The sequence below is a fragment of the Ranitomeya variabilis genome, chromosome 7 (genome assembly GCF_051348905.1).
Source record: "Ranitomeya variabilis isolate aRanVar5 chromosome 7, aRanVar5.hap1, whole genome shotgun sequence".
NCBI classification, from domain to species: domain Eukaryota; kingdom Metazoa; phylum Chordata; class Amphibia; order Anura; family Dendrobatidae; genus Ranitomeya; species Ranitomeya variabilis.
Genome location: NC_135238.1, coordinates 207243811 through 207269452, shown reverse-complemented (window position 1 = coordinate 207269452; position 25642 = coordinate 207243811). Strand labels below are relative to the sequence as shown.

The window sequence follows — 25642 nt, the reverse complement described above, 5'->3', positions numbered from 1 at the left end:
ATGTAGTCAGTGTTATGTCTGCAGGGTTCAATATCCATCAGGGGCATCATGAAAACTAATTACCTCCAGCATTGATAATTCTGGGGGACCCCACATGACGTAGGCTCGAAACGTGCGTCGGGGTCTACAGTGAAAGCTGATGTAATGACACATTGTATTTTTTATTTTTGGGTATGGCGATGTGAGGGTTTGTTTTTGCGGGACGAGTTGTACTTTTGAATAACACCATCGTTTTTACCACATCGTGTACAAGAAAACGAGAAAGAATTCCAAGTGCGGTGAAATTGCAAAAAAGTGCAATGCCACAACTGTCTTTATGTTTTTTTCTACCATGTTCACCAAATGCTATAACTGACCTGCCATTATGATTCTCCAGTTCTCCAGGTCATTACGAGTTCATAGATACCAAACATGTCTAGGTTGTTTTGTATTTATTATTATTATTATTATTATTTATTGTTATAGCGCCATTTATTCCATGGCGCTTTACATGTGAGGAGGGGTATACATAATAAAAACAAGTACACTAATCTTAAACAATACAAGTCATAACTGGTACAGGAGGAGTGAGGACCCTGCCCGCGAAGGCTCACAATCTAGTAGGGATGGGTGAGGATACAGTAGGTGAGGATAGAGCTGGTCCTGCAGTGGTTTGGTCGATCGGTGGTTACTGCAGGTTGTAGGCTTGTCAGAAGAGGTGGGTCTTCAGGTTCTTTTTGAAGATTTCGATGGTAGGTGAGAGTCTGATGTGTTGTGGTAGAGGGTTCCAGAGTAGGGGTGATGCGCGAGAGAAATCTTGCATACGATTGTGGGAAGAGGAGATAAGAGGGGAGTAGAGAAGGAGATCTTGTGAGGATCGGAGGTTGCGTGTAGGTAAGTACCGGGTGACGAGGTCACAGATGTATGGAGGAGACAGGCTGTGGATGGCTTTGTACGTCACGGTTAGGGTTTTGTACTGGAGTCTCTGGGCAATGGGGAGCCAGTGAAGGGATTGACAGAGGGGAGAGGCCGGGCAATAGCGGGGGAACAGGTGGATTAGTCGGGCAGCAGAGTTTAGAATAGATTGGAGGGGTGCGAGAGTGTTCGAGGGGAGGCCACAGAGCAGGAGGTTGCAGTAGTCAAGGCGAGAGATGATGAGGGCATGGACTAGGGTTTTTGCAGATTCTTGGTTGAGGAATGAACGGATTCGTGAAATATTTTTGAGTTGAAGTCGGCAGGAAGTGGAAAGGGCTTGGATATGTGGTTTGAAGGAGAGATCAGCATCAAGGATTACCCCGAGGCAGCGAGCTTGTGGGACTGGGGAGAGTGGGCAGCCATTTACTGTAATGGTTAGGTTCGTTGGGGGGGTCGCGTGAGATGGGGGAAAGATGATGAATTTAACCCGTCTCTGACCTCGGACATCTCTGCTATGTAGCAAAGCCGATCAGGCTATACCAGCTTCTAGCCTCCCATGGAGGCTATTGAAGCATGGCTAAAGTAAAAAAAAATGTTTAAAAAATATGAAATAAATAAAAAAAATATAAAAGTTTAAATCACCCTCCTTTCGCCCCATTCAAATTAAAACAATAAAAAAAATCAAACATACACATATTTGGTATTGCCGCTTTCAGAATCGCCCGATCTATCAATAAAAAAAGGATTAACCTGATCGCTAAACGGCGTAGTGAGAAAAAAATTCAAAACACCAAAATTACGTTTTTTTGGTCGCTGCAACATTGTATTAAAATGCAATAACAGGCGATCAAAAGAACGTATCTACACCAAAATGGTATCACTAAAACCATCAGCTCGGCACGCAAAAAATAAGCCCCCACCTGTCCCCAGATCACGAAAAATGGAGACGCTACGAGTATCGGAAAATGCCGCAATTTTTTGTTTGTTTTAGCAAAGTTTTGAATTTTTTTTCACCACTTAGATAAAAAATAACGTAGACATGTTTGGTGTCTATGAACTCATAATGACCTGGAGAATCATAATGGCAGGTTAGTTTTAGCATTTAGTGAACCTAGCAAAAAAACAAACAAAAAAACACGCATGGGATTGCACTTTTTATGCAAATTCACTGCACTTGGAATATTTTCTTCCATTTTCTAGTACACGACATGGTAAAACCAATGATGTCGTTCAAAAGTACAACTTGTCTCGCAAAAAAATAAGCCCTCATATGGCCATAATGACGGAAAAATAAAAAAGTTATGGCTCTGGGAAAGAGGGGAGCGAAAAACGAACACGGAAAAACGTAAAATCCCAAGGTCATGAAAGGGTTAAGTGGTAAAAAAAAATTCAAAGTTTATTAAAAAAAAAAATTGCGCCCTTTTACTAAACCTATAGCGTCTCCATTTTCCGGGAGCTTGGGCTGGGTGAGGCCTTATTTTTTTTGCGTGCCAAGTTGATGTTTTTATTGATACCATTTTGGTGTAGATACGATATTTTGTTAGCCCGTTTTTGAATTTTAACCCCTTTCTGACATCGGGCATAATAGTACGCCGATGCCGGACCCCCTTGTTTTGTGCGGGCTCCGGCGCTGAACTCCCACTTGTGGACGTCAGGCCCTCATACCACTCTAATGTAGTCTGTTTCTGACAGTTTGAGCAGACACATCGATGCTAGTGGGTTGCTGGAGGTCATTTTGCAGGGCTCTGGCACTGCTCCTTCTGTTCCTTCTTGTACAAAGGTAGAGGCCTCAGTCCTGCTGCTGGGTTTATACAGGTTTTACCTTTTAAGTTGCAAAGAGACAATATCAGGATTAATAAATCGAATCAATATGGAAATTAATTTATATCTTGCTGCCTCTTTTATAATATAACCTTTATGTTCTCTTGTAGGATTTTGGAATTATGTTCCTTCACCATCTTGCAACTATATCCCTCATCACATTCTCATATGTCAACAACATGGTACGAGTAGGTACCTTGGTGATGTGCCTTCATGACATGGCGGATGTTTTGCTAGAGGTGAGACTCTTTGTTCTACAGTAAGATGGGACCAGGGATTCTAGAGGCCACATTTTTTGCAACCTTCCATTTTTTATGTTTTGTGGTGGTAATATTTGTACAAATAGTAACAAGGTGAAATCTTAATGGATTTGGATTATTTTTGACACCACAAAGTGGTCAAAACTTAATATAATTATCACACGAGAAATTTCCCTAATATAAAATTATATAGCGCCATCTATTATAAAAAATAATGACAAAGATTAGAATGCTAAAATTCCTGTTAGAAAACCTGCGTCAGTCAGCGATCATAAAGCCAAAGCTAGAGAAAAGTGGCTTAAGTGCAACAGTATTAAAGGAGGTTTCTGGCATTTTATATTAGCAGTCTACAATTAGGAGAGACCCGCCATCAATGTGCTAATGTGAGGAACCCACCACAGGACTACAACGGATCAGCAGAATAAGGAGGTTACACCCATTTTATGTAGAAACTAACAATACGACATTGACTGTAGAGTGTAGTACTATAGCTCAGCCCTGATCATAGTACAAGGACAGACTGACCATTTGGGCAGGTGCACACAACCGTATTTTCGGTTCGAGAGCGATAAGAAAACATATCGGAGTGCACTCGGACCAATGTTGGTCTATGAAGCCATCCACATGTCAAATTTTGAAAAAATTGCCCCATGCCCAATTGTATTTCAATATTTGGATTGCATTCGACCATGCAAGTCAGAGAGTCAGTTAAAAACATTCGACTGCTCTTCCATGACATCCGAGTGCATTCCGATTTTTGTAGACTGACTGAACGGAGAAGATGGAGAATTTTTTTCTCCATCTTCTCACCCAAGATAATTGTTTCACACTATGCTCACACTCTGATCAAAGTGTCATTAACATAATCAGCCCGATTCTTTCAAGTGAGAAAATCTGTTGTTGTGTCACTCAACCCTTAGGGTGATGCTACAGCTAGGGATGAGTGACACGCGGAAGATCGGGTTCTGGTACCCGGCCCGAACTTTATTCCAAAGTTCGGTTTGAGTACCAGGACCATACCTGAACTTGAACCAGAACCCCATTAGTTAGAAAAATCCAACATTTTAGTGCAAGACCTGCAAAAAGCAAATGTTGCAAATGATTTGTGACCCTTAATTGCATTTTTTTTAAATCCAACCAAAGTGTATGATGGCTCCAGTACAGGATCCAAGACCTTTAGTGACTTAGGGTCCAGATCAGCTGTCTTTTCTAACATGTACACACAGGCAAAATGCACCACTGCGATTCAACCACTTCTAAAGCATTAATAATTATCCAGGCTGTAACGTCTGCATTCATTTTCATCCTCACAAACAATTTTCAGGACGGAAATAGAAACATGTCAGTGGTTAATTACATACAGCAGCCATCAGTCAGACTCTAATAACTGTCCATTCTTTTATATTCTAGGCAGCCAAAATGGCAAATTATTCCAAGTGTCAAAAACTGTGCGACCTCCTGTTTGTTGTGTTTGCTGTGGTGTTCGTAATTGCCAGGCTTGGTGTATTCCCTTTATGGTAAGTAACAATGACTGTAACTTTGTAATAATACCAACTTCTTCCTTTTAGCCAATTACTTTATGATTTTCATTCTGTCAATATTCCTTGTTCTTGGCTTTTAAAAAAAAAAAAAACAGACTTTTTTATGACTTGTTATTTTTTAATTTTATTTTAGTGAAAAAAATGCTATACTCTTACTCTACTGATTGTATATCTAAAAGTTATATCTCTAAACTGTCATATGGACCTCAACAGTAATTTCCATTATTTTTATTATATGGAAATAAATATGCAATTTAATCTCATGTAAAAAGGTTTAGCAAAGACATTATAATAATTGGTGGCTGATCAAAAAATAAGGCGACATCGGCCATCTTCTTAAAGGGAACCTGTCACCGGAATTTGGCGGGACCGGTTTGCGGTCATATGGGCGGGGTTTTCGGGTGTTTGATTCACCCTTTCCTTACCCGCTGGCTGCATGCTGGCCGCAATATTTGATTGATGTTCATGCTGTGTCCTCCATAGTACACGCCTGCGCAAGGCAATCTTGCCTTGAGCACGCGCAGTATGCTTTGCCCAACTGCGGGCAAAGCCGAAAAGCATTAGTGCGCATGTGACGGCGCACTATGTCCCGGAACACACCGAAATACTTCCGGGACCGGCCATATGGAGTCTGTCCAAGGTAGCCCTTTTGAGGCAGTTATCTCAAAAACACTTTACAAATGACCATTAAATAAGTAAACCATAGAAAGGTAGTATTTTATTATATAGTCAACATAGAAATTACACTTTAATCACATCTCTACCATTATTGCTTCCTTACAGTCATTTCATTTCTATTGCGTCACATCCATCTAATTGTGAACATTGAATATAAAAAATATATTGAGCAAAAAAACCTCATCTGAAAAAACTCTGAATAAATCATTAATCCGAGTCGTCACTAGACTTCTGCACTCTGAGGCCGGATAATATTCACCCATTTTAAATGTTCTGTGAACGTTTTTTCTCCAAACTTTCCTTTCTCCTGGACCTCTTTCACATCCGTTTTTCAAGTACAACTGCATTCTGATTTTAAACAGATGGCACACGGACACCTTATAGTCTATGGCCCTTTACATGTGTCCATGAAAATAGTGACATGTCCGAAATTTGTCCATATTTCAGACCAAACTCACCCATCAAGTGATTCGGTCCATGAAATAAAAACAGACAGCACATAGATGGCATCCAGATTGCGTCGTGGAGCTGTCTGTCTGATAGTAGAAACTTGGAAAAGCTTTATCAGTTTTATTTTCATATGAGAAAAGTGAATGACATCAATTGTAAAAACAGATGAAAATCGGATCTGAGAAAAGTTAACCGTTTTTTAAATTTAAAGTAAAAAAATTGGACTTGTATACGTTTTCCGAGTTTCCTTCTCCCGGTCATACAGAACATGCGGCTCACGGATGGTGACGTGAATTGTTTTGGTCTTCATTGTCAGTCAGCGCAGAGGAAGTGTCAGGAGAGCATATGGAAACATCGCGTCCCTTACAATTACTCCCTGATCGGTTCTGACTCCACTGATTTACACGAGACCAATACAAAACACTTTAGACTTTCACCGTGTCTTTACATAAAAGGGTTGACATTTGGAAATGCCATTAGTCGTTCTGAGTCACACACAGTCCTGTATTTTAGGCGCATCATTGCAATTATCTAAAAGAGGAGCGGGCGGCATTAGTCTTCTGAGAAGTTTGCTGTAAGCAGCGATTCTCATCTACATTCATGCGGTATGTGCAATCAGTGGGGAAGGGATTTATCATTTACAGCGTTGCCTGCCTTGGTGAGCTCGGGCTCAGGGAGTGGAATAATTGTATGTGTTTTCTCTTGGCCTTATATTGTGCATGAAGATAGCGCACCAAAGAGTTTATTTTTGTATCTGCTGCAGTTTGCTTACAGTCTACCTTCACTTTCAAAAAATATTTTGATAAGTCATAGAGAAGTCCTTTTTATCAGTGGGGGTCTGGCTGATGAGACCCCACCGGTCTCTAAAGCAAAGGCACAGAATCGCTCAGCCAAGCACTGTTTTCCTCCGAGACTAAAGTCAGAGTCTGTAAACTTTTAATTGAGTGCGTCTTTTATATCTGAGGAAAGCTGCAATCAGATAAGCCCTACTTCTCCTTTATTTTAGCAGTTGATGGCCTGTCCGCACCCTGGCCTTCACTGATATAAACTTCTGACATTTTGCATTTACACTTTAAGGCTAGGTTCACGCAGCCGAAAAAAATCATCAAAGTTCCTTGCAGAAAACTTGAAGTTTTTTTCTCACTTTTCATCCTTGTATAATCCGTCCTATGTTACAGAACTGCAATATATCTGTAAAAATCGCATGCTACAGTTTGGCTCCATGTGGCATCCCATCATTTTAGAGTTGGATAGAGGAGTCTGATCCGAGACCAAAAGAAGCTAGTGAATGCTGCGATTTGTTATTTTTTTCAGGCTAGATTCAGTCAGGGAAAATATTTGCTCATTTGCACTGCCCCATTGAATAACATTGGTTCTTGTGTTGTCTCTGTGTGGTTTTTTTTTACGAACCGCAATCCGACCAAAAATATGTTCATGTGAATGAGCACTCATAATAAAGAGAAAGGGAAATCTTGACTCTGGAAAAACTGGAATTGAGGGAACTGGTCTAGTCCACAGATTTTTCCTTATGCTGTTTCAACAGCAAAACAGTGGAGACTGTTGTGAATTAGACTTTTTGGCTCCCTCTTGTGGTTACTAGTGATATTACTCTGGGAGTTTCTTCCCTCAGTTTGCACCCACCTGGGCCGTTAGTCCAGGGGTGTTGCTATATAAACTTCCTGGATCCTTAGTCCAGTGCCTGGCATCGTTGTAATCAGATCCTTTCTGTTTGCTCCTATCTGCTGGTCCCGGTTCGTGCTAAATTAAGCTAAGTCCTGCTTCTTTGTTTTTTGGGTTATTTGCTTGCTCTCATTTTTGTCCAGCTTGTACTAAATGTGATTCCTGACCTTGCTGGAAGCTCTAGGGGGCTGGTGTTCTCCCCCCGGGCCGTTAGACGGTTCGGGGGTTCTTGAATTTCCAGCGTGGATATTTTTGATAGGGTTTTTGCTGACCATATAAGTTATCTTACTATATTCTGCTATTAGCTAGTGGGCCTCTCTTTGCTAAATACCTAGCTCATTCTTACGTTTGTCTTTTCCTCTTACCTCACCGTTATTATTTGTTGGGGGCTTGTATCCAACTTTTGGGGTCTTTTCTCTGGAGGCAAGAAAGGTCTTTCTTTTCCCTTCTAGGGTTAGTTAGTTCTCCGGCTGGCGCGAGACGTCTAGAATCAACGTAGGCACGTTCCCCGGCTGCTGTTATTTGTGGTGCTAGGATTAGATATATGGTCAGCCCAGTTACCACTGCCCTATGAGCTGGTTTTTGTGTTTGCAGACTTAGTAAATATTTCTGAGACCCTCTGCCATTGGGGTCATAACAGGAGACACCTGGAACTCATCAGTGGTCAACAATCCAAAGGTGGGACATGGCGCTGTGGTTAGATTTCCGCAGCCCCTTGGAGGTGGACTTGTAGCCTTGACATTGCTCATGATTCCTCACACTTTGGTTTCTCAAGTCCTCAGACAGTTCTTTGGTCTTCTTTCTTTTCTCCATGCTCAATGTGGTACACACAAGGACACAGGACAGAGGTTGAGTCAACTTTAATCCATGTCAACTGGCTGCAAGTGTGATTTAGTTATTGCCAACACCTGTTAGGTGCCACAGGTAAGTTACAGGTGCTGTTAATTACACAAATTAGAGAAGCAGCACATGATTTTTCGAACAGTGCCAATACTTTTGTCCACCCCTTTTTGTGTTTGGTGCAGAATTATATCCAATTTGGCTTTAGGACAATTCTTTTTGTGTTTTTTCATTTAAGACAAATTAAATGAAGATAATAATAACAAAGAATTTGTGTTTGCAATCATTTTCATGAAGAAACTGAGTATTATCTGACAGAATTGCAGGGGTGTCAATACTTTTGGCCACAACCGTATATATATATATATATATATATATATATATATATATATATGTATATACATTTCAAGAGATTGGAGGCAGCACACACCATTCAGAGTGAAAAAAATTCTGTTTAATAGCCCATCATGGCGACATTTTGTTTTTTACTGAGAACCTTTGTAGAGCCTAAGCTTGAGAAATTTCAACAAGCTTATTTTGTGAGGCAGCACACACTTGACTTTTGTGTAACTACAGTTCAGTTGAAGGAATATTAGTCTCTCAACAGATTTTTTCACTCATCAGTTTATTATCATCTGTTCCTTCTCGATCGGCGCGGTGCATTCAGTAATAGGAAGCGCTGATGGCGCTTCTTTGTCAGCTCTCCCCTTATAACTGGAGCTAATTTGCCAGCCCCAGTTACAAGGGAGTTAAGATTAAAAAAAATAAGTCTTCTATGACCTTTTGGAGGGCGCAATGTGTAAAATAAATAAATAACTGGTAAAAAAATGTTTTATATATATGTATATACATATATGTATTTACACATTATACAGTATATCTTCTATCTATATAATCGTCTAAGGGTCACTTCCGTCTGTTTGTCTTTTTGTCTGCCACGGAAATTCCGCATCGCTGATTGGTCGTGGCCAATTTTTTTTTCGAATAGACTAAAATATTTTGTATTACATGTATTTTATATTGAAAAATTGTAAAACTCTTTAAACTGCGTGGATGAAAAAAAAAATCGAAAATATGTCTGGTCAAGAAGGGGGGGGGGGATGGAACAGTCTTGAACTGGTTAAAGGGTTTGTTGTTTTGGTGATTTTGCTTTTATATTCTACCCAACCGAGTATGTTAATGGAAAACCTCGCTCATTCGTCCTGCCTGCAGTTTACTTTCTGAACAAGCTGATTATTTTCTTACTTTACCCTCTTTATTACGCAGTAAAATCCGCTCCATTACTCATTTTACTTTTATTGCAAATTGCATTACTCTTTAGATTGGCATTATAAAAATAATCACTAAGAGAATCACAACACATAAACCCGAAACTGTTCCATGTCTTCAAGGGGTTGTTTATGCAGCGCCCCAGAGTCCTGGTCGTTGCAGTACTGTGGCTCCGCCACTAAGGGGAGCCATGGTACGTCTGATGGCACTGAAGGAGTTCATCTGACCAGGTATCACAGACACCAATACATTTCACAGCCGGGCCTCCAGGGGGAGCTAAGGGTTCTATTCATTAGGCCACTCCTCACATACTGGTAAAACTGGGGGTCAGGCAGGAAGTTAGAGAGAAAGCTGACTGGGTTGGAACCAGGCAACACCTTGTGGCAGAGGGTGTTGTGGGGGAAGATTCGGTAGGGTCCCTGTCAGGGGTGGGATCCTGACAGAGGCCTGGCTACAGGAAAGAACGTAACGGGACCGTGCCTGCTCAGGATAGCGGCGGTGCCCAAGGAAGGATTAGAAGCGAGATAGATTGTGCTGAGTGAGAAACGAGATCAAAGCAACAAGGAGAATACCAGTAGGAGTCGTGCTGTAAGACCGAGGCAACATCCTACTGAGGCGCAAACAACCGGTGGCCGGAACGCCGAAGGAAGTATTTCTATATACAGCTTCAGACAATACTTCGAACCTACGGCAGGACAGTCAGTCATAGGCGGGCTGTCTCACCTAAATCACCTATGCAGTCTTGGGGGGCAACTTGTGGAGAGGGGCGACTCTAGGGTCCCGGAAGAGCTCCGAGCCTACCCGTCAAACGGGTGCCGTCCTAACCGTAACATCAGGGAGGGACGGAGGATTAGCAGAACATCATCTAATCGTGTTGTGAGGGAACTTAAGAAACAGACACAACAGTTGTGGGGACTTTCTGTAAGCACAGCAGGGAAGGACCGCAACACATAGCGCTAGCAGGAAGGCACAGATTTCCACCTGCAAAGAGAACTCTGGAGGTGCCATTGGACCGGCCGGACTTGCGCAGCCTGGTTATCCGGGATCCGGACTGAGGACCCAGAGATCTTCAGTAAAGAGGTAAAGAGACTGCAACCTGGTGTCCTCGTTATTTACTGCGACCGGCACTTCACAACTGCACCGCACCATCCACATCCATCATATCATTCACTGTACATCGCCTCCCCACCAGCAGGGTCACGGACCGGGCCTAGCCACTGTGACAACCCCAGAACAGAGACTCAGAGGCCCGGTACCGGGTACTCCTCGGCCCTGCGGCAGTGGGGGCGCTACAACTTGGCGTCACGAACAGGATCTACTTAAGCCTGAAGAATCAGGTCATGTGTGCCTTGGAACTGTGATTTATTGTGCTTGGACTGTACTTTATTGCAAGGACTGTGCTGCGCCATTTACCGCCAAAATCCACCGCCATTACAGCGCTGAGGAGAGCGCAGGAGAAGAAGAGGGGCGTGGAGTGGGCGTAGACAAGCTGAAGAGCGCGAAAGACAATGGCCGCCCAGTCTAAATATTTCTGCACCGTGAGGACGTGTCCGTCAGCAGCAGAGATCCGCCTCCTGATCCTCAATGGAGGGCGGAGACCGAGAAGACGACACCGCCCACGAAGGAGAGAGTGGGAAAAAGACCAGGAAGCGACCCACGTGGAGGACGCCATGGCCAGCAGCTCTGAACCCGAAAGTGGGGTTGAAGTGGAAGTCTCCCCCAACTACCCGGATGAGCACAGCAGCCCGTTCTCTGTGGACAGCACCGAACTCCTGCGGGTCGAGATGGAGAGCTTGCTCGACCAGCTCCTTCAGCTGAATGTGAAGGCCCAGGCTCCGCACCCGGCGGCACTGGACAGCAGTCTTCCAGCATCGGACCCGATACTGCTGCCGAGGTCCTCGCTGACACCGCCAGAGGAATTCGCCGCGGAGGAAGAACCTGCATCGGCTGGTGAGTCCGCCGACCCTGTCCCGCCGGCCGAGGGCTTGCTAGTAGGCCCCGTTGCGGCACCCCCTCTCCCCGGGGCCCATTGACTTCAGCGCCTGTTGCCATGGGAGGAGCCCACGGGTATGGAACACCGCCTGAAGGCCCCGCTTCGACCCACTGCTCTGCTGTGTGAAGTCCGTGCAGAGTGCACAGTGTGCCGCTGGGTGAACCCAGGATCCAACCTTATGGGGTTCCCCGGGGTGAAGACCCAGGAGGGAGAGATGGTACAGGCCCTAAGCTGGGAGGAATACCAGATCCAGCTAGAGCAGCAATGGGAGGAGAACCAGAAAGAATACCAGGCCGGGTTAGAGGCCTACCACCAGAAAGATCTGGCAGTCAAGGATCGGGCCCGCAAGGACCCCACCGCTCACCAGGCCCCGCGCAGGCAGGGCACCATCATCACCTTCAGGCTCCGCGGAGGTTGGGGCTTCATCAAAGAACCGGGCCTGTATGCGGAAGTGTTTGTTAATCGGAGGGATGTTGAATCTCACTTGCGGGAGGGTCACCCGGACCGGGACCTCCACCCAGGGGATGAAGTCACCTACACCCGGCACTTTGGGGAGAAGGGATGGTTTGCTTTGAATGTCCACAAGAAAAAGCTGATGGAACCCCCGACTAAGGTGCCGGAGAAGATATCTCCTGTAGCTAAAGTGCCCCCTTGCGGTCGGCCCACGATCACCACTGAGACCACCATGGTCACCCCAACGGGCATGATCGTGAAGACCACGACTTGCCGCGTCGTGACCTCCACCGCAGTCGTGGCCACGCAGGTGCCTCCTCAGGTGACCCTCGTGTCTACTGCTCCAGCACTGAAGACAGTAGGTACACAAACCCCCAGATGGGACAGTGCTCCACCTTACGCAGTACCAGGCGGCAGGCAATATCCAAAGGGGTTGCCTCCGCCGGTGCTGCCCCCTGATTGGTTCAAGTAAATATCTGAACGCTTTACCATGTAAATAGTTATTGTTCTACTGTTTTGCTGCTAAACCCGTCCAGGGTTAACTCTTAAAGGGATCCTTTTGTTGACCCGGGATCCCTATTGCTTTTTGGTTATTTCCTATTTTATTTCTACGTTATCAAGAACTGCCGCCATCATGAACAGTGCATGATACAAACTGCTTGTAAATAGTTTGCACCTTCTTAAAGGTGCTCCTTACTGGTTTTACTTAAAGAAGGACTCTTTGCGAAGATACCGCACCGGAGCCTTTGCTGAGTATGGACTGGTAGCTTGAGAAGATGCGCTACCTCATAAAGACTTGGTCCCCTCTTAAAGGGGATGTTCACCTGTGTACTTACGAGTAATACTGCCTTAAAACAGTAAAGTGATAATGATGTCTTAAAAGAGAAAGTAATGATGCTAATGTGAAGAAGTTAAATGTGACTAGCTAGTTAATTGTGAGAAATGTTTGATAATGTATGATGTGTTAAAGAATGAGGACAGGAAGTGAACCCGTAGGGGTTAGTGGCGAGTCCTCCTAAGAGCCATACAGGGATGGCTCAGTGATTTCAAACTGAAAGTAATGTTATGTTCTATACTGTGTATAGTAGTTGAAAAGGCAGTAGGCCCAGGCAGAAAGGGGCGGTCCTGTAAAGAAAGGAGAGGCAGTAGGTCTGGTGCTGTTAGGACAGGCGGTCCTGCAGATATAACGAAGGAGAATGAAAGAAAAAGAGTTAATTAAAATTATAATGTTTTATAAGTAAGTCTTTAGTGGATAGGAAGTGTACGTCCTTAAAGGCAATGTTATCTTATTGTTCAAGTTTTGCACTGAGTAGAATACCCGGTTGGGTAACAGGAGTTATTTATAGCCTGTAATTTATAATGTTGAACTATGTTTGTAACGTTCAAGTGACCTGTATTGTTGTTTTCTTCCCAGTCCCGGAGTACTAGATTTAACCGGGGGGGAGTGCAGCGCCCCAGAGTCCTGGTCGTTGCAGTACTGTGGCTCCGCCACTAAGGGGAGCCATGGTACGTCTGATGGCACTGAAGGAGTTCATCTGACCAGGTATCACAGACACCAATACATTTCACAGCCGGGCCTCCAGGGGGAGCTAAGGGTTCTATTCATTAGGCCACTCCTCACATACTGGTAAAACTGGGGGTCAGGCAGGAAGTTAGAGAGAAAGCTGACTGGGTTGGAACCAGGCAACACCTTGTGGCAGAGGGTGTTGTGGGGGAAGATTCGGTAGGGTCCCTGTCAGGGGTGGGATCCTGACAGAGGCCTGGCTACAGGAAAGAACGTAACGGGACCGTGCCTGCTCAGGATAGCGGCGGTGCCCAAGGAAGGATTAGAAGCGAGATAGATTGTGCTGAGTGAGAAACGAGATCAAAGCAACAAGGAGAATACCATTAGGAGTCGTGCTGTAAGACCGAGGCAACATCCTACTGAGGCGCAAACAACCGGTGGCCGGAACGCCGAAGGAAGTATTTCTATATACAGCTTCAGGCAATACTTTGAACCTACGGCAGGACAGTCAGTCATAGGCGGGCTGTCTCACCTAAATCACCTATGCAGTCTTGGGGGGCAACTTGTGGAGAGGGGCAACTCTAGAGTCCCGGAAGAGCTCCGAGCCTACCCGTCAAACGGGTGCCGTCCTAACCGTAACATCAGGGAGGGACGGAGGATTAGCAGAACATCATCTAATCGTGTTGTGAGGGAACTTAAGAAACAGACACAACAGTTGTGGGGACTTTCCGTAAGCACAGCAGGGAAGGACCGCAACACATAGCGCTAGCAGGAAGGCACAGATTTCCACCTGCAAAGAGAACTCTGGAGGTGCCATTGGACCGGCCGGACTTGCGCAGCCTGGTTATCCGGGATCCGGACTGAGTACCCAGAGATCTTCAGTAAAGAGGTAAAGAGACTGCAACCTGGTGTCCTCGTTATTTACTGCGACCGGCACTTCACAACTGCACCGCACCATCCACATCCATCATATCATTCACTGTACATCGCCTCCCCACCAGCAGGGTCATGGACCGGGCCTAGCCACCGTGACAACCCCAGAACAGAGACTCAGAGGCCCGGTACCGGGTACTCCTCGGCCCTGCGGCAGTGGGGGCGCTACATTTATATTTTCTTAAGGTCATTTTTCAGAGTGTCATTATCTTTAAGAATTGGATAATTTCTACATAGGATAGGATTCTGTGGTAATATATTTATTAATTCACCTGTACAATACTAAGGAGATCTTGAAAACAATATCTGTTGGTGGACCTTGAGGACTGGAGTTGGTGAACAATGGTTTAGGCCGGTTTCACACATCCTGATATTTCTGGTACCGGTAAACACGGTACCGGAGATATCCGTGTCCGTGTGTCCATGTGATACATCCGGGTGGCACACGTGTGGCAACCGTGTGCCGTATCAGGACCACATGGACGGCCATGGGGGAAGCAGCGCTACAGTAAGCTCTGTTCCCCTGCGTGTGTTGCTGAAGTCAGCTGTCATCCATTCTCCCCTGCTCGGCCGGTGAGCAGGGGAGAATGAATGAAAGAAAGAACCGACGTGGGGTCCCCACTATATTCATAAACGAACCCGTCAAAACTCACAGGTGCGAGTTGCTATTCTCAGGCTTGTAAGGGGCCATGGATATGGGCCCCCCAGCCTAAAAAAAGCAGCCCGGAGCTGCCCAGAAAAGGCGCATCTATTAGATGCACCAATTCTGGAGCTTTTCCCGGTTCTTCCCACTTGCCCTGTAGCGGTGGCAAGAGGGATAATGAGGGGTTAATGTCACCTTCCTATTGTAAGGTGACATTAAGCCGGCTTAGTATTGGAGAGTTGTCAATCAGATACCTATTCATTACTGATACTAGAGTGGTTAAATGGTTAATCATACAGTAAGAAAAAAGTCTTTTAATGAAATAAAACAATATACACATTTTTTCCATCTTTATTAGTCTGCCATTCCAAGCGAAGCCCTCGATCTCCTGGAAAGAAGACAAAATAATAAACCAACAATATACCGTACCTGTCCATACAGTCAGTCCCATGCAGTAATCCATATCTAGGGACATTTACAGTTTACAACCGGGAGCAGTGCTAATGCACCCACTCCTGGCTGTAAGCTACTGGTGAATGAATGATACACTGGGAGCGGAGCTTCACTGACTAGTGGTGACGTCACCGAAGCTGTTCTCCCTGCCGGCCTGAACTAAAATGAACTCTTCATTTGCACGTTTTATTGAAGTCTGTTTAATATGTGTTTGCCTTCTTTTCTTTTTTTCTAAAGTCATCCTTTTTTATTTTTTTTTGCACAAATGTACTCCAGTTACCCAGAGCCAAGTTTTGCAACGCGTTGGTTTTTCGAGCACGCCTAAGACACTCAGCTAGCACACGAGCATGATCAGATAACCCCTCATCTGAGTACATTTGCTCATCACTATTGTTTAATTTACATTTTTTCATACGGTTCCTGCAGAAATCTGCAGTGCAGCCAGGACTGTAACACTGATCCGTACGTGCGCTCAAGCACCTCTCACTGCATCAACCTCCATTACTATGCAAAACACGGTGGCTGCCTAGCTGCTCAATACTTATTCTCTTCCCATAGATTTTAACTTGACACAGTTTCTGTTCTGCAGATTTAAAGCCAATCTGAAATCAGTGCAATTGCCAGATTTCCTTTGTTTTGTTGAAATAGTGCATGTGGATTGAGCATATTGTATCTTGCAAGGCAGGAAGCTGTATGCTCCGCAGAGAGCTCCAGGCAAGCAGCTGCCCAGGATTGCGCATAGCGGAGCCTGTACAGCCCTGGAGAAAGTTGAATGCTCATTCCTGGACAGCCATCTCCTAAAGATTTTGAGACACTGAACTCCTGGGAGAATATTTTTCCTTAATACATAGTGTTTAATGTACTTAAAAAATAAGATGTATTAATTACTGTGCTGATATGTCCTAGTTTACCAGGCATCAGTTGTAGTTATTATATTATTTTTTCATTATGTCGTAAGCCCCTTCAACCTCCTAACCCACAGGCCATTTTCCGTTTTTGCATTTTCACTTCTTGCTCCCCTTCTTCCCAGAGTCATAACTTTTTTTATTTTTGGTGAATGTGGCCATGTGTGGCTTGGTTTTTGCTGGACAAGTTGTAATTTGGAACGACACCATTGGTTTTAACATATCGTGTACTGGAAAACGGGAAAATAATTCCAAGTGCGGTGAAACTGCAAAAACAGTGCAATTCCACACTTTTTTTAATTTTTTTTTTACCAGGTTCACCAAATGCTAAGACTGACATGCCCTTATGATTCTCCAGGTCATTTCGAGTTTGTAGATACCAAACATGTCTAGGTTCTTTTTTATTTAAATAGTGAAAAAAAATTCAAAGTTTGTTAAAAATAACCTAAATAAATAAAATTGCGTCATTTTCCATTTTTCTTGATCTCGGGTTGGGTGAGGGCTAATTTTTGACATTTTTAATGATACCATTTTGGTGCAGATATGATCATTGGATCGCCCGTTATTGCATTTTAATGCAATGTTGCGGTGACCAATAAAAACATAATTCTGTCATTTTGACTATTTTCTCGTTACGCCGTTTAGCGATCAGGTTAATTATTTTTTTATATTGGTAGATCGGGCGATTCTGAATGTGGAGATACCAAATATGTGTATTTTGTGTTTTTTTTGTTTTATTTCAAATGTGGGTGATTTGAACTTTTATATATATTTTTTTATATTTTTAAAACTATTTTTTCCTTTTTGCATGCTTCAATAGTCTCCATGGGAGACTAGAAGCTGCAGTTGTCTGATCGCCTCAGCTACATACAGGCGATGATCAGATCGCCTGTGTGTATCAGAAATGCTCACTTGCTATGAGTGACAACCACCAGGCGCCGCTCATAGCAATCTGGCTATGACAACCATAAAGGTCAGCTGGAGACCTTTGGTTGTCATGCGGACCCATTGACCCACGTTTATGTTACGGGGTCACCGATGGGTGAGATTAGTGACGCGTTTCCGACGGGTTAACAGCTGCGGGTGGATCGCGATTCTACCCACGGCTGTTAGGTGCACATGTCAGCAGTTCCAATTGGAACTGTAGTATAGTTCTTATGATTAGCTATGTCTTTTACCCCATGTGGAGGGAATTGCAGTAGAGAAGGTATCCAAGGTTACAACTACTCATATAGTGACAGCTGTAGTGGTCATAACCATGGATACCTAAGCTACTGCCATGCCTTGAACGTGTGGTAAGCAACATAGAGAATCAGAATAACTATGCTACTTTTCTTATTGGAGGTATTTTCCAATATTATTATTATTATTATTATTATTACACCTACTACATATTTAGATAGGATCTTGGAGATAAGAATACCCTTTAAACACCTGATCTCCCAGTACAGACAGAAATACAAGTACCAGAACCCATCACTAGAGTTATCAGCTTGTATCATCCACAGCAAGAATATGGCAACAGAAGCAGAGACAGGAATGATAGGTACCAACACAGATGTCACACCCTGCTTTCCATTTACAATGACCTTTGCACACGCTCATTTAATGCTTCAATACAAAAGATGGGCTCACAGTCTGTTCATTGCTGCTAATGTACATGTGCTATTTCCTGAAACAACAGGAAGTTAGAGTCTAAAATAACCCCAGTGACCATAGACAAAATTGTAAGATTTCTAATTTTTATTTTTTAATAAAGATTGTGATATGGGGGAGAAAAAAAAACATTGCCAGCATTTAAAAAAAATTACTTTCAACGCAAAAACCTGATTTAAACGATAATTAATTTTCAGATGACACAGTTCCTTCAAGGGCCCTTTACACAGGTCAATAATCACCAAAATAATTGTTCGTACAGATGAAGCTAAAAAAGACTTTGTCATTAGCGTCCTTTTGTGTGTTAAACAATGGGCTGTGATTAGAGAGGTGACGACTGTTATTATCTGCTCTCCGTGTTATCGCTCGGATACCCTGTGTACCATGTGTACTTTCTTAGTGCTTCTTTGTTAGTCATTATTAATTCTTGCAATCAATATAGCTTTTATATCCCTCTTAATAAAGTTTCAGCCTGATTTTGTACAGAGTCTAAGTAATTTATCAAAGATCAAACAGTGGTCGTATGGTTATTGCAAGATGCCGAAGCTTTAATCATGAGCTGCCGTAGGGAGCCCTCTGGCAAAAGAAATGTGGAGTGGTCTACTACACCGCAGCTACAAGAGAAAGTAATTACTGTGCAATGTCATGGACCTCAACATGATGAGACTCATATTTCAAATCATCATGCCTGCTTTAATTCTTAAAGGGATGTTGGGCTTTTTCTGGACATGTCACTGGGACTCAAGGATAAAACATCAATTCCATTAAAGAGCTTTAGCACAAAGGTTCTGTAGATTGGAGAACTGCTGCACCCCAGTAAAAAGCCAAACGCCAGCAAAATGGTCCTAAAGGTGGGCGTTATTAGCGGAATTCTCTGGTCCAGCTTAAAATGGAGATTTAAACGGGTCAATTTTTTTTTTTACTTAAATTCATATATTTGTGGCTAAAAATCATTTTTCCAATTCGGTTCTCATCAAGAACGCTGCAACGTTTGACTTTTACAGGCTCTTTTACACTTTTTAGACTTTTTTAGACTTTTACAGCAGCTGAGAGGTCCTAAAAAAAATGATAAGAGTTAGGCCGGCGTCACACTAGGCGTAAGACAATACGGTCTGTTACAGGCCGTAATACTGTACGCAGAAATGTTCCCAAAATAGTGATCCGTATGTCATCCGTAGGCAGGGTGTGGCAGCGTATTTTGCGCATGGCATCCTCTGTATGTAATCCGTATGGCATCCGTACTGCGAGATTTTCTCGCAGGCTTGCAAAACCGACATCTAATGGATTTATGGGCTCAAATGTTCGGTAAAACATATATACAGTATATATATATATGTCATTGAGACACATATATATATATATATATATATATATATATATATATATTTATATTTACTTCAGCGCGATATAGCAGAAAAGCCGGTAATTCAATTGCCGGCTTTTCATTTCTCCTTCACAAACCCGACAGGATATGAGACATGGTTTACATACAGTAAACCATCTCATATCCCTTTTTTTTGCATATTCCACACTACTAATGTTAGTAGTGTGTATGTGCAAAATTTGGGCGCTCTAGCTATTAAATTAAAGGGTTAAATCACAGAAAAAATTGGTGTGGGCTCCCGCGCAATTTTTCTCTGCCAGAGTGGTAAAGCCAGTGACTGAGGGCAGATATTAATAGCCTAGAGAGGGTCCATGGTTATTGGCCCCCCCTGGCTACAAACATCTGCCCCCAGCCACGCCAGAAAAGGCACTATTCTGGCACTTGGCCACTCTCTTCCCACTCCCGTGTAGCGGTGGGATATGGGTTAATGAAGGGTTAATGTCACCTTGCTATTGTAAGGTGACATTAAGCCAGATTAATAATGGAGAGGCATCAATTATGACACCTATCCATTATTAATCCAATAGTATGAAATGGTTAATAAAAGACACACACACATTATTACAAAGTACTTTAATGAAATAAAGACACAGGGTGTTGTAATATTTTATTAGACTCTTAATCCACCTGAAGACCCTTGTCAACTGAAACAAAGTTAAAACAATACAAACAACAATATCCCATACCTTCCGTCATTCTGTCCCACGTTGTAAATCCATCTGAAAGGGTTAACTAATTTTACAAGCAGAAGCCTGTTAATGCAGCCGCCCCTGCCTGTAAAAACCCGGGGAATGAATGGAAAGCAGGGTGACCTGTAGTTACCTTGAGTTGCGGTGATGCGCCTTCTGCTGGATGTCCTCATGAACTGGAGCGTGGGAACTTTTCCCAGGCTGACAATCAGTGCTGACAATATCAGATTGTGTGAGGTCACACCCCCAACTGTAAACACTCCTCCACTTCAAAGTAGAATAACAAAACAATGCAGTGTTAGAAGACAAGATGTTCCAGAACGCCAGGAGTGGTGACAGGCCTTTCTTAACTCATTTGTTTCTTGGCCTGGATAGATCTCTGTCTGCCCCTACACAGTATTGTGTTAGAGAAATGATGCGAAGGCAAATGTTACTGCAGATTTTACAATTATAGTCACTTTTTAACTCCTTTGTGGCTCCCAGAGAAGGGTAACATTTGCAACAAAGAATCTGTACCACTTATACTATTTATGCTGCGTGCACGGATATAATGTCTTCTACTTACAATAGGTGGATGGATGTAAAATAAATTGGTTCTGAACTTTAGTAATCGCCTTTTGCTCTCAGATTCTTTATTTGATTATTTATAGGCTCCGGTATAATTTGATGTGCAGGTAACGCTTTAATTCTGTGTTTCAGGATTCTAAACACAACTCTGTTTGAAAGCTGGGAAATTGTAGGTCCTTACCCCTCCTGGTGGGTGTTTAATCTCCTGCTGCTCCTGCTTCAATCTCTGCATCTATTCTGGTCTTACCTAATAGTCAAGATTGCTTGTAAAGCCATCTCCAGAGGCAAGGTGAGAATTATGCTTCACATTTCTGTTCCTCCAGCCCTGCGGATATGGTATCCTGCTGCTATTTCATTTCTTGCACTTAGATTTGAGAATTCTTATAGACGAAAAAAAGTTAAATGTGGTTGTGTTCAGAATAAATTAATATAATTGGACTTATGATGTTTTTAAGGGGGGGATAGTCAGTAGTTCTTTCCTAAACAATGTACTTTCCTCATTTATTTTCCACCATTGAATGGATTAGATCGATGAATGCTAATTGGATAGCTGCAGAAATTTCTGACAATGAACTATTTGGCGAAAGATTGCGTGTCGACAGATCTGTATCTGTGATGCTCACTAGGGCTGTGGGGTACTCGGAACCAGGTCAGACAGTTTTTTTGGGAAGTCATGGGGCCGTGAACCAACTCCGTGGCCCTGGGCAAGCAATAAAAATGATGCAACGAGAAAGGTTTATAGGAGATTGATTTGTGACGCCACCCGTGGTGTTCGGCAAGGGATGCTGACGCTGCAGTTCAGATCCACTGGGGCCGATGGTGACGCTGCAAAGGTGATGCAGATCTCCACGGGTAGAGCGGGGCCCCAGGGCAGATATGTAGAAAATATGATGATGATAGCTGTTTCAGTACTGGGCCGGTGACGCAGTAAATAAATCTGAGGACACAGCAGGGTGCAGTCTTCACACTTTTACTCACAGTGCTGTGTCCTCCGGGTCCGTGTTCCAGCCAGCTCTCAGGTAATTTGGGTGCACTTTTCTGAGACTTCCTTTGTTGTGTGCCTTCCCAGGCTGTCTCTCTGCGCTGTCTTCGCCCTCCTGCCCTGCGCCTCACACACAGTCTCCTAAGCCAGCAGCCTCGGGTCCTATCAGACAACGCTCTCCTGGTCCCCACGACCCTATGTGGCTGCCTTTTCAGTGAATGTGTGTGGATTTGGCTGTAGCACATGCAGATACTACAGCCTCCGGTTTGCTAGCTGAGTCTTGTAGTTCCTCCACTAGTCTGAGGCCAGTCCCCCACTGTGACCTGGTTCTTCCACCCAACTACAGTCGGCATGGTTTGGGGTGCTACAGGTGGATTCCTTACTTCCCTGTCCCCTAGGACCCCTTCCTTCCTTCTGGGAGCTTCTCTCTTTACCTCCATCTTCTTCTCCTCCCAACTCCTGACTGACTACTCTACCTCCAACTGCCACACTACTTCCCGCCTCAGCTGGGGTCCCTCCCCCTTAGCCTGAGGTGGTGTGTCATTGGATGCAAATGTCCGAGTCCCGTGTAGTGCCCCCTCCTTACCTGAGAGCTAGATGCCACTCCTCTGGCTGAGGTGCAGTACCTCTGTGGCGACTGGACCCTCAGGGGCGACACATATCCACAGACATTATTAGGGATCTATGAGCCCATATCTAGAATTAATGCAATGCTTGGTTACCACTGTGTGACTGCTACTGCAATTATTTAACTATCTGACCGACACTGCAATTAAGTATGATCAAAGGGGTTTACTAGGACATTACAAGAAAATGTTGGCCTGAAGATTGAGATAATTCGTAGAAAAATTCACAGCATGTGGTATTTGACTTTGTAATGTTCTTTTTCCTTCAATTGAACGCCATATATCTAGTAAAAAAATGGCAATAAAAATAGAATTTCAAAATATTCATCACTTTGGACCATGCAAGATTGTTTGCGCAAATTTAAAGTCTGTAGCACATGAGACCCTGATCAGAGTTGGAATATGTAATAACTTGCTATTGTGGGGGTCTGACCTCTGTGACCTTCACTAATCCTGAGAACAGGGCTCTACAGAGAATCTTTCTGAGTGAAGTGATAGTGGGGTACGCCTGCCACTGGTCCATTCACTCTCTATTAGTCTGCTAGTGATATCTGAGTGCAGGATTCAGCTTATTCCAGCAGTACCATAGTTAATAGATGGAGTAGTGGTGCATATGCTCAGCCACCGCTCCGTTCATATGAGCATTTCAGAGCGTCTTTCTTGGCATTAGCAAAATAGATGATAACTACTAAATTTGGGGATAACTCTTTAATGCCTAAAATCAGGATATTTGTGCCGACTCCTTGACCACTCAGGAATACTCCCAAAATGGACCCTTTTATTTATAGGTTAGCATATACCCCTCTACTTAACTTTTCTTCTCTTTGGATTGTCTTGGGAAAACTGGGACTGTTGTCAATTATGGATAGACGCTTACAATGAATATTAGGAAAAAGCTCCACATACTGGTGTCCCGGTGTCACAAATCTCCAGGTTATGGCTGTATTTGTTTTCTGAAACTACGGTAAAAAAAAGGACAATTTTGCCGTATTTTTATTCGCAAATTACGAGTTGTTTTAACATATATAATAAAAGGAAGGTTTATTTTTAGCATTTAGTTTCCAAACTCCTCGTTGCGATGTCGCTCTATTGCCGTGTATGGCTGATTCTTGTGTTACTCTTGAGAATTGATATTTCCATACATAAATATACGTTCTCTTGACGTTTTGACAATTTATGTTCTTTTTCCTTTTTCTGGCATCAAAGACTGGGAAATGGAATCCTTTACATGTAAGTTTTATTAACAAATTAATTTACTCTCCAGCTTAAACTGACCGGACGGCATTACCGGCGCCTTTCAATGAAATTACGGGAGATGTCTTCTGCTCGTTCTTAGTTGTGATTGAGGGAAAGATGATGAATTGCAACAACGATATAAAGCGTATTGGTTCATGACGAACATTTATAGCACACTGTGAAAAGCATCCTCTGCTATTTTTCAAAATTCACATGGAAGTCAATGGAGAGAGTTTAGGAGACAGGGCTATGGGTTCTTGAGAAAGATGTGGGTGTCATGTCTAGGACTTGTAACTGTGATATAAATATGGTGTATCCTGGGATTGTGCCATAGATTTGTGAGCGGAATGAGCCTTCCATTATTCTCATGCCTTTTTATAATTATCTCTTAAGTTATTCTGAACACGTGAGCCGTCCAGGCTGAAGTTATGTAAGGAGGTGTACTTTACCCATTTCATCTGTGTACTTCACATGCTCCATGTGGCACAAGACTGAGTGATAGATATTTGGCGTATGCTCAATGCACTGGGGAGGTTAAGCCCAGTTTTACTTTCTTCTTGGCTCATGCCTAGGAGACCTGGCTTCAGCCCAGGACTATGCAGAGGAGCGGCTTTGTCATATGTCTATTGAGCAATAATTATAATATAGAGTCATTTTCTGCACAATTCATTAGCTTTCCTAATAAAATGCTCGTGAAGCTATTAAAGGGGTTAATTAGGACTATTTTTTTTTTTATTATGGACCTAAAAGATAACTACCTGCCTGTGGTGCCTGTTGCAGATCTTTGCTGGCAGAGGCCGCTACTGGCGATCCGAATATCAGACGCAAATCATGAATGTTGTTATTTTTTTCCTTGGACAGACTGTGTTTGAGGAACAAATGGGACATGTGCATGACCCCATAGACTAACATTGGTCCGAATGTGATCCGATAATTTGTTGGATCGCAATTCTTATATCAATGCCAAGATGCATATTTTTGTTAATGTGTGATTGGCTCAAAATAGTATTCAAACCTTCCATAAACCTATCCCCTATATGTACTAAAGTCTATATATATAAAGTCGTATATATCTATATAACTCTCCTCCCCAGACGCATACGACCCGCTAGCCTCAGAGCAGGGTGCACAAATTATTAATCATTGTTGTCACAGACAGGCAATAATGCAATCCTATAACAGAATATTTACCTCTTCGTCAGACATTGAATTGACTGTTGAAGGTTCCTAAAATATCATTGTTGCTAGAACTTCCAATCAGTGAACGCAGTAGCCAATCAGCAGACACTGATTGGTGGCTGCAGTAGTCACGTGACAAAAGAATGTCATGTGACCTCCTGAAATCACAGTGCTCAAATCACAGGAGGGACACCGGACCAGCAAAGATTAAAAACTATTTAGAAAACTACTGAAGTAAGTTTCATGTTTCAGTTTTTGTATTCTCACCATTTTATTTCAAATATTTTTAGGTTTCAAAGGATGACAGAAGCGACATTGAATCCAGCTCAGATGAAGAAGATTCAGCACCACGTACACAAAAAACACATCACACCAATACCAATGGGGTTAACAGCTCAAATGGATTAAATGGTTACCTGACTGGTGCCGCATCTTCCGATGAACATTAAAGAGAAAAAAAAGAACATTTGAAAAATGAACTGTTTGCTACTGGACACATCTAGTAACTTGTGAATGAAGTTTCTCCATGTATCTCTGCATCAGAAACCAATTTAGGAATATCAGAGCATCCGATCTGTGCACTACCATTAATTATCAGGAGTAAAAATGACCATCGTGTCCGGGCATGATTTGGGTGTCAAAAATTTTCTGCCAATGGATCGGTATTTTCTTCAGACTGAATGTTACATATTGTTGAAGGGGTTGTGTTTTTTACAATTTTTTTTTTGAATGATCGTGCAAAAATAAGTTGACCAGATTATCCAAGTCCTGAAATCCTCAACGATCAGCTGCAATCAATTGAGTCTTAACTTAAGAGAGGGGTCAGTTAACATTTCTACCATTGGAAACCCAGAGAGCTCTAAATTTCTGGGACTTCTAGTGTTAAAGGGAATCTGACAGATGCTTCATGCTGCACTAACCGTGAGCAGCACTAATCAGGGACTGGTGTAACATGCCATAGTATACCCCGAGTCCAGACTATACTGGGGGTTAAAGAGGCCTAGGC

The 25642-nt window shown here is 43.2% G+C and overlaps 1 protein-coding gene across 3 annotated transcripts in view; it reads left to right on the top strand.

The window, feature by feature from the left end:
* CERS6 (ceramide synthase 6) overlaps positions 1-25246 on the top strand; it is a 237715-nt gene extending 212469 nt beyond the window's left edge. For 2 of the 3 annotated variants that reach the window (XM_077272784.1, XM_077272786.1), the window contains 5 exons: positions 2826-2954; positions 4386-4492; positions 20746-20902; positions 23428-23451; positions 24927-25246. In XM_077272784.1, the coding sequence (XP_077128899.1) occupies positions 2826-2954; positions 4386-4492; positions 20746-20902; positions 23428-23451; positions 24927-25085 (576 nt within the window). In that variant the 3' untranslated portion in view covers positions 25086-25246. The remainder of the gene's footprint in view (positions 1-2825; positions 2955-4385; positions 4493-20745; positions 20903-23427; positions 23452-24926) is intronic. The other variant, XM_077272785.1, reaches the window with a different exon arrangement.
* The last annotated feature ends 396 nt before the right edge of the window (positions 25247-25642 follow it).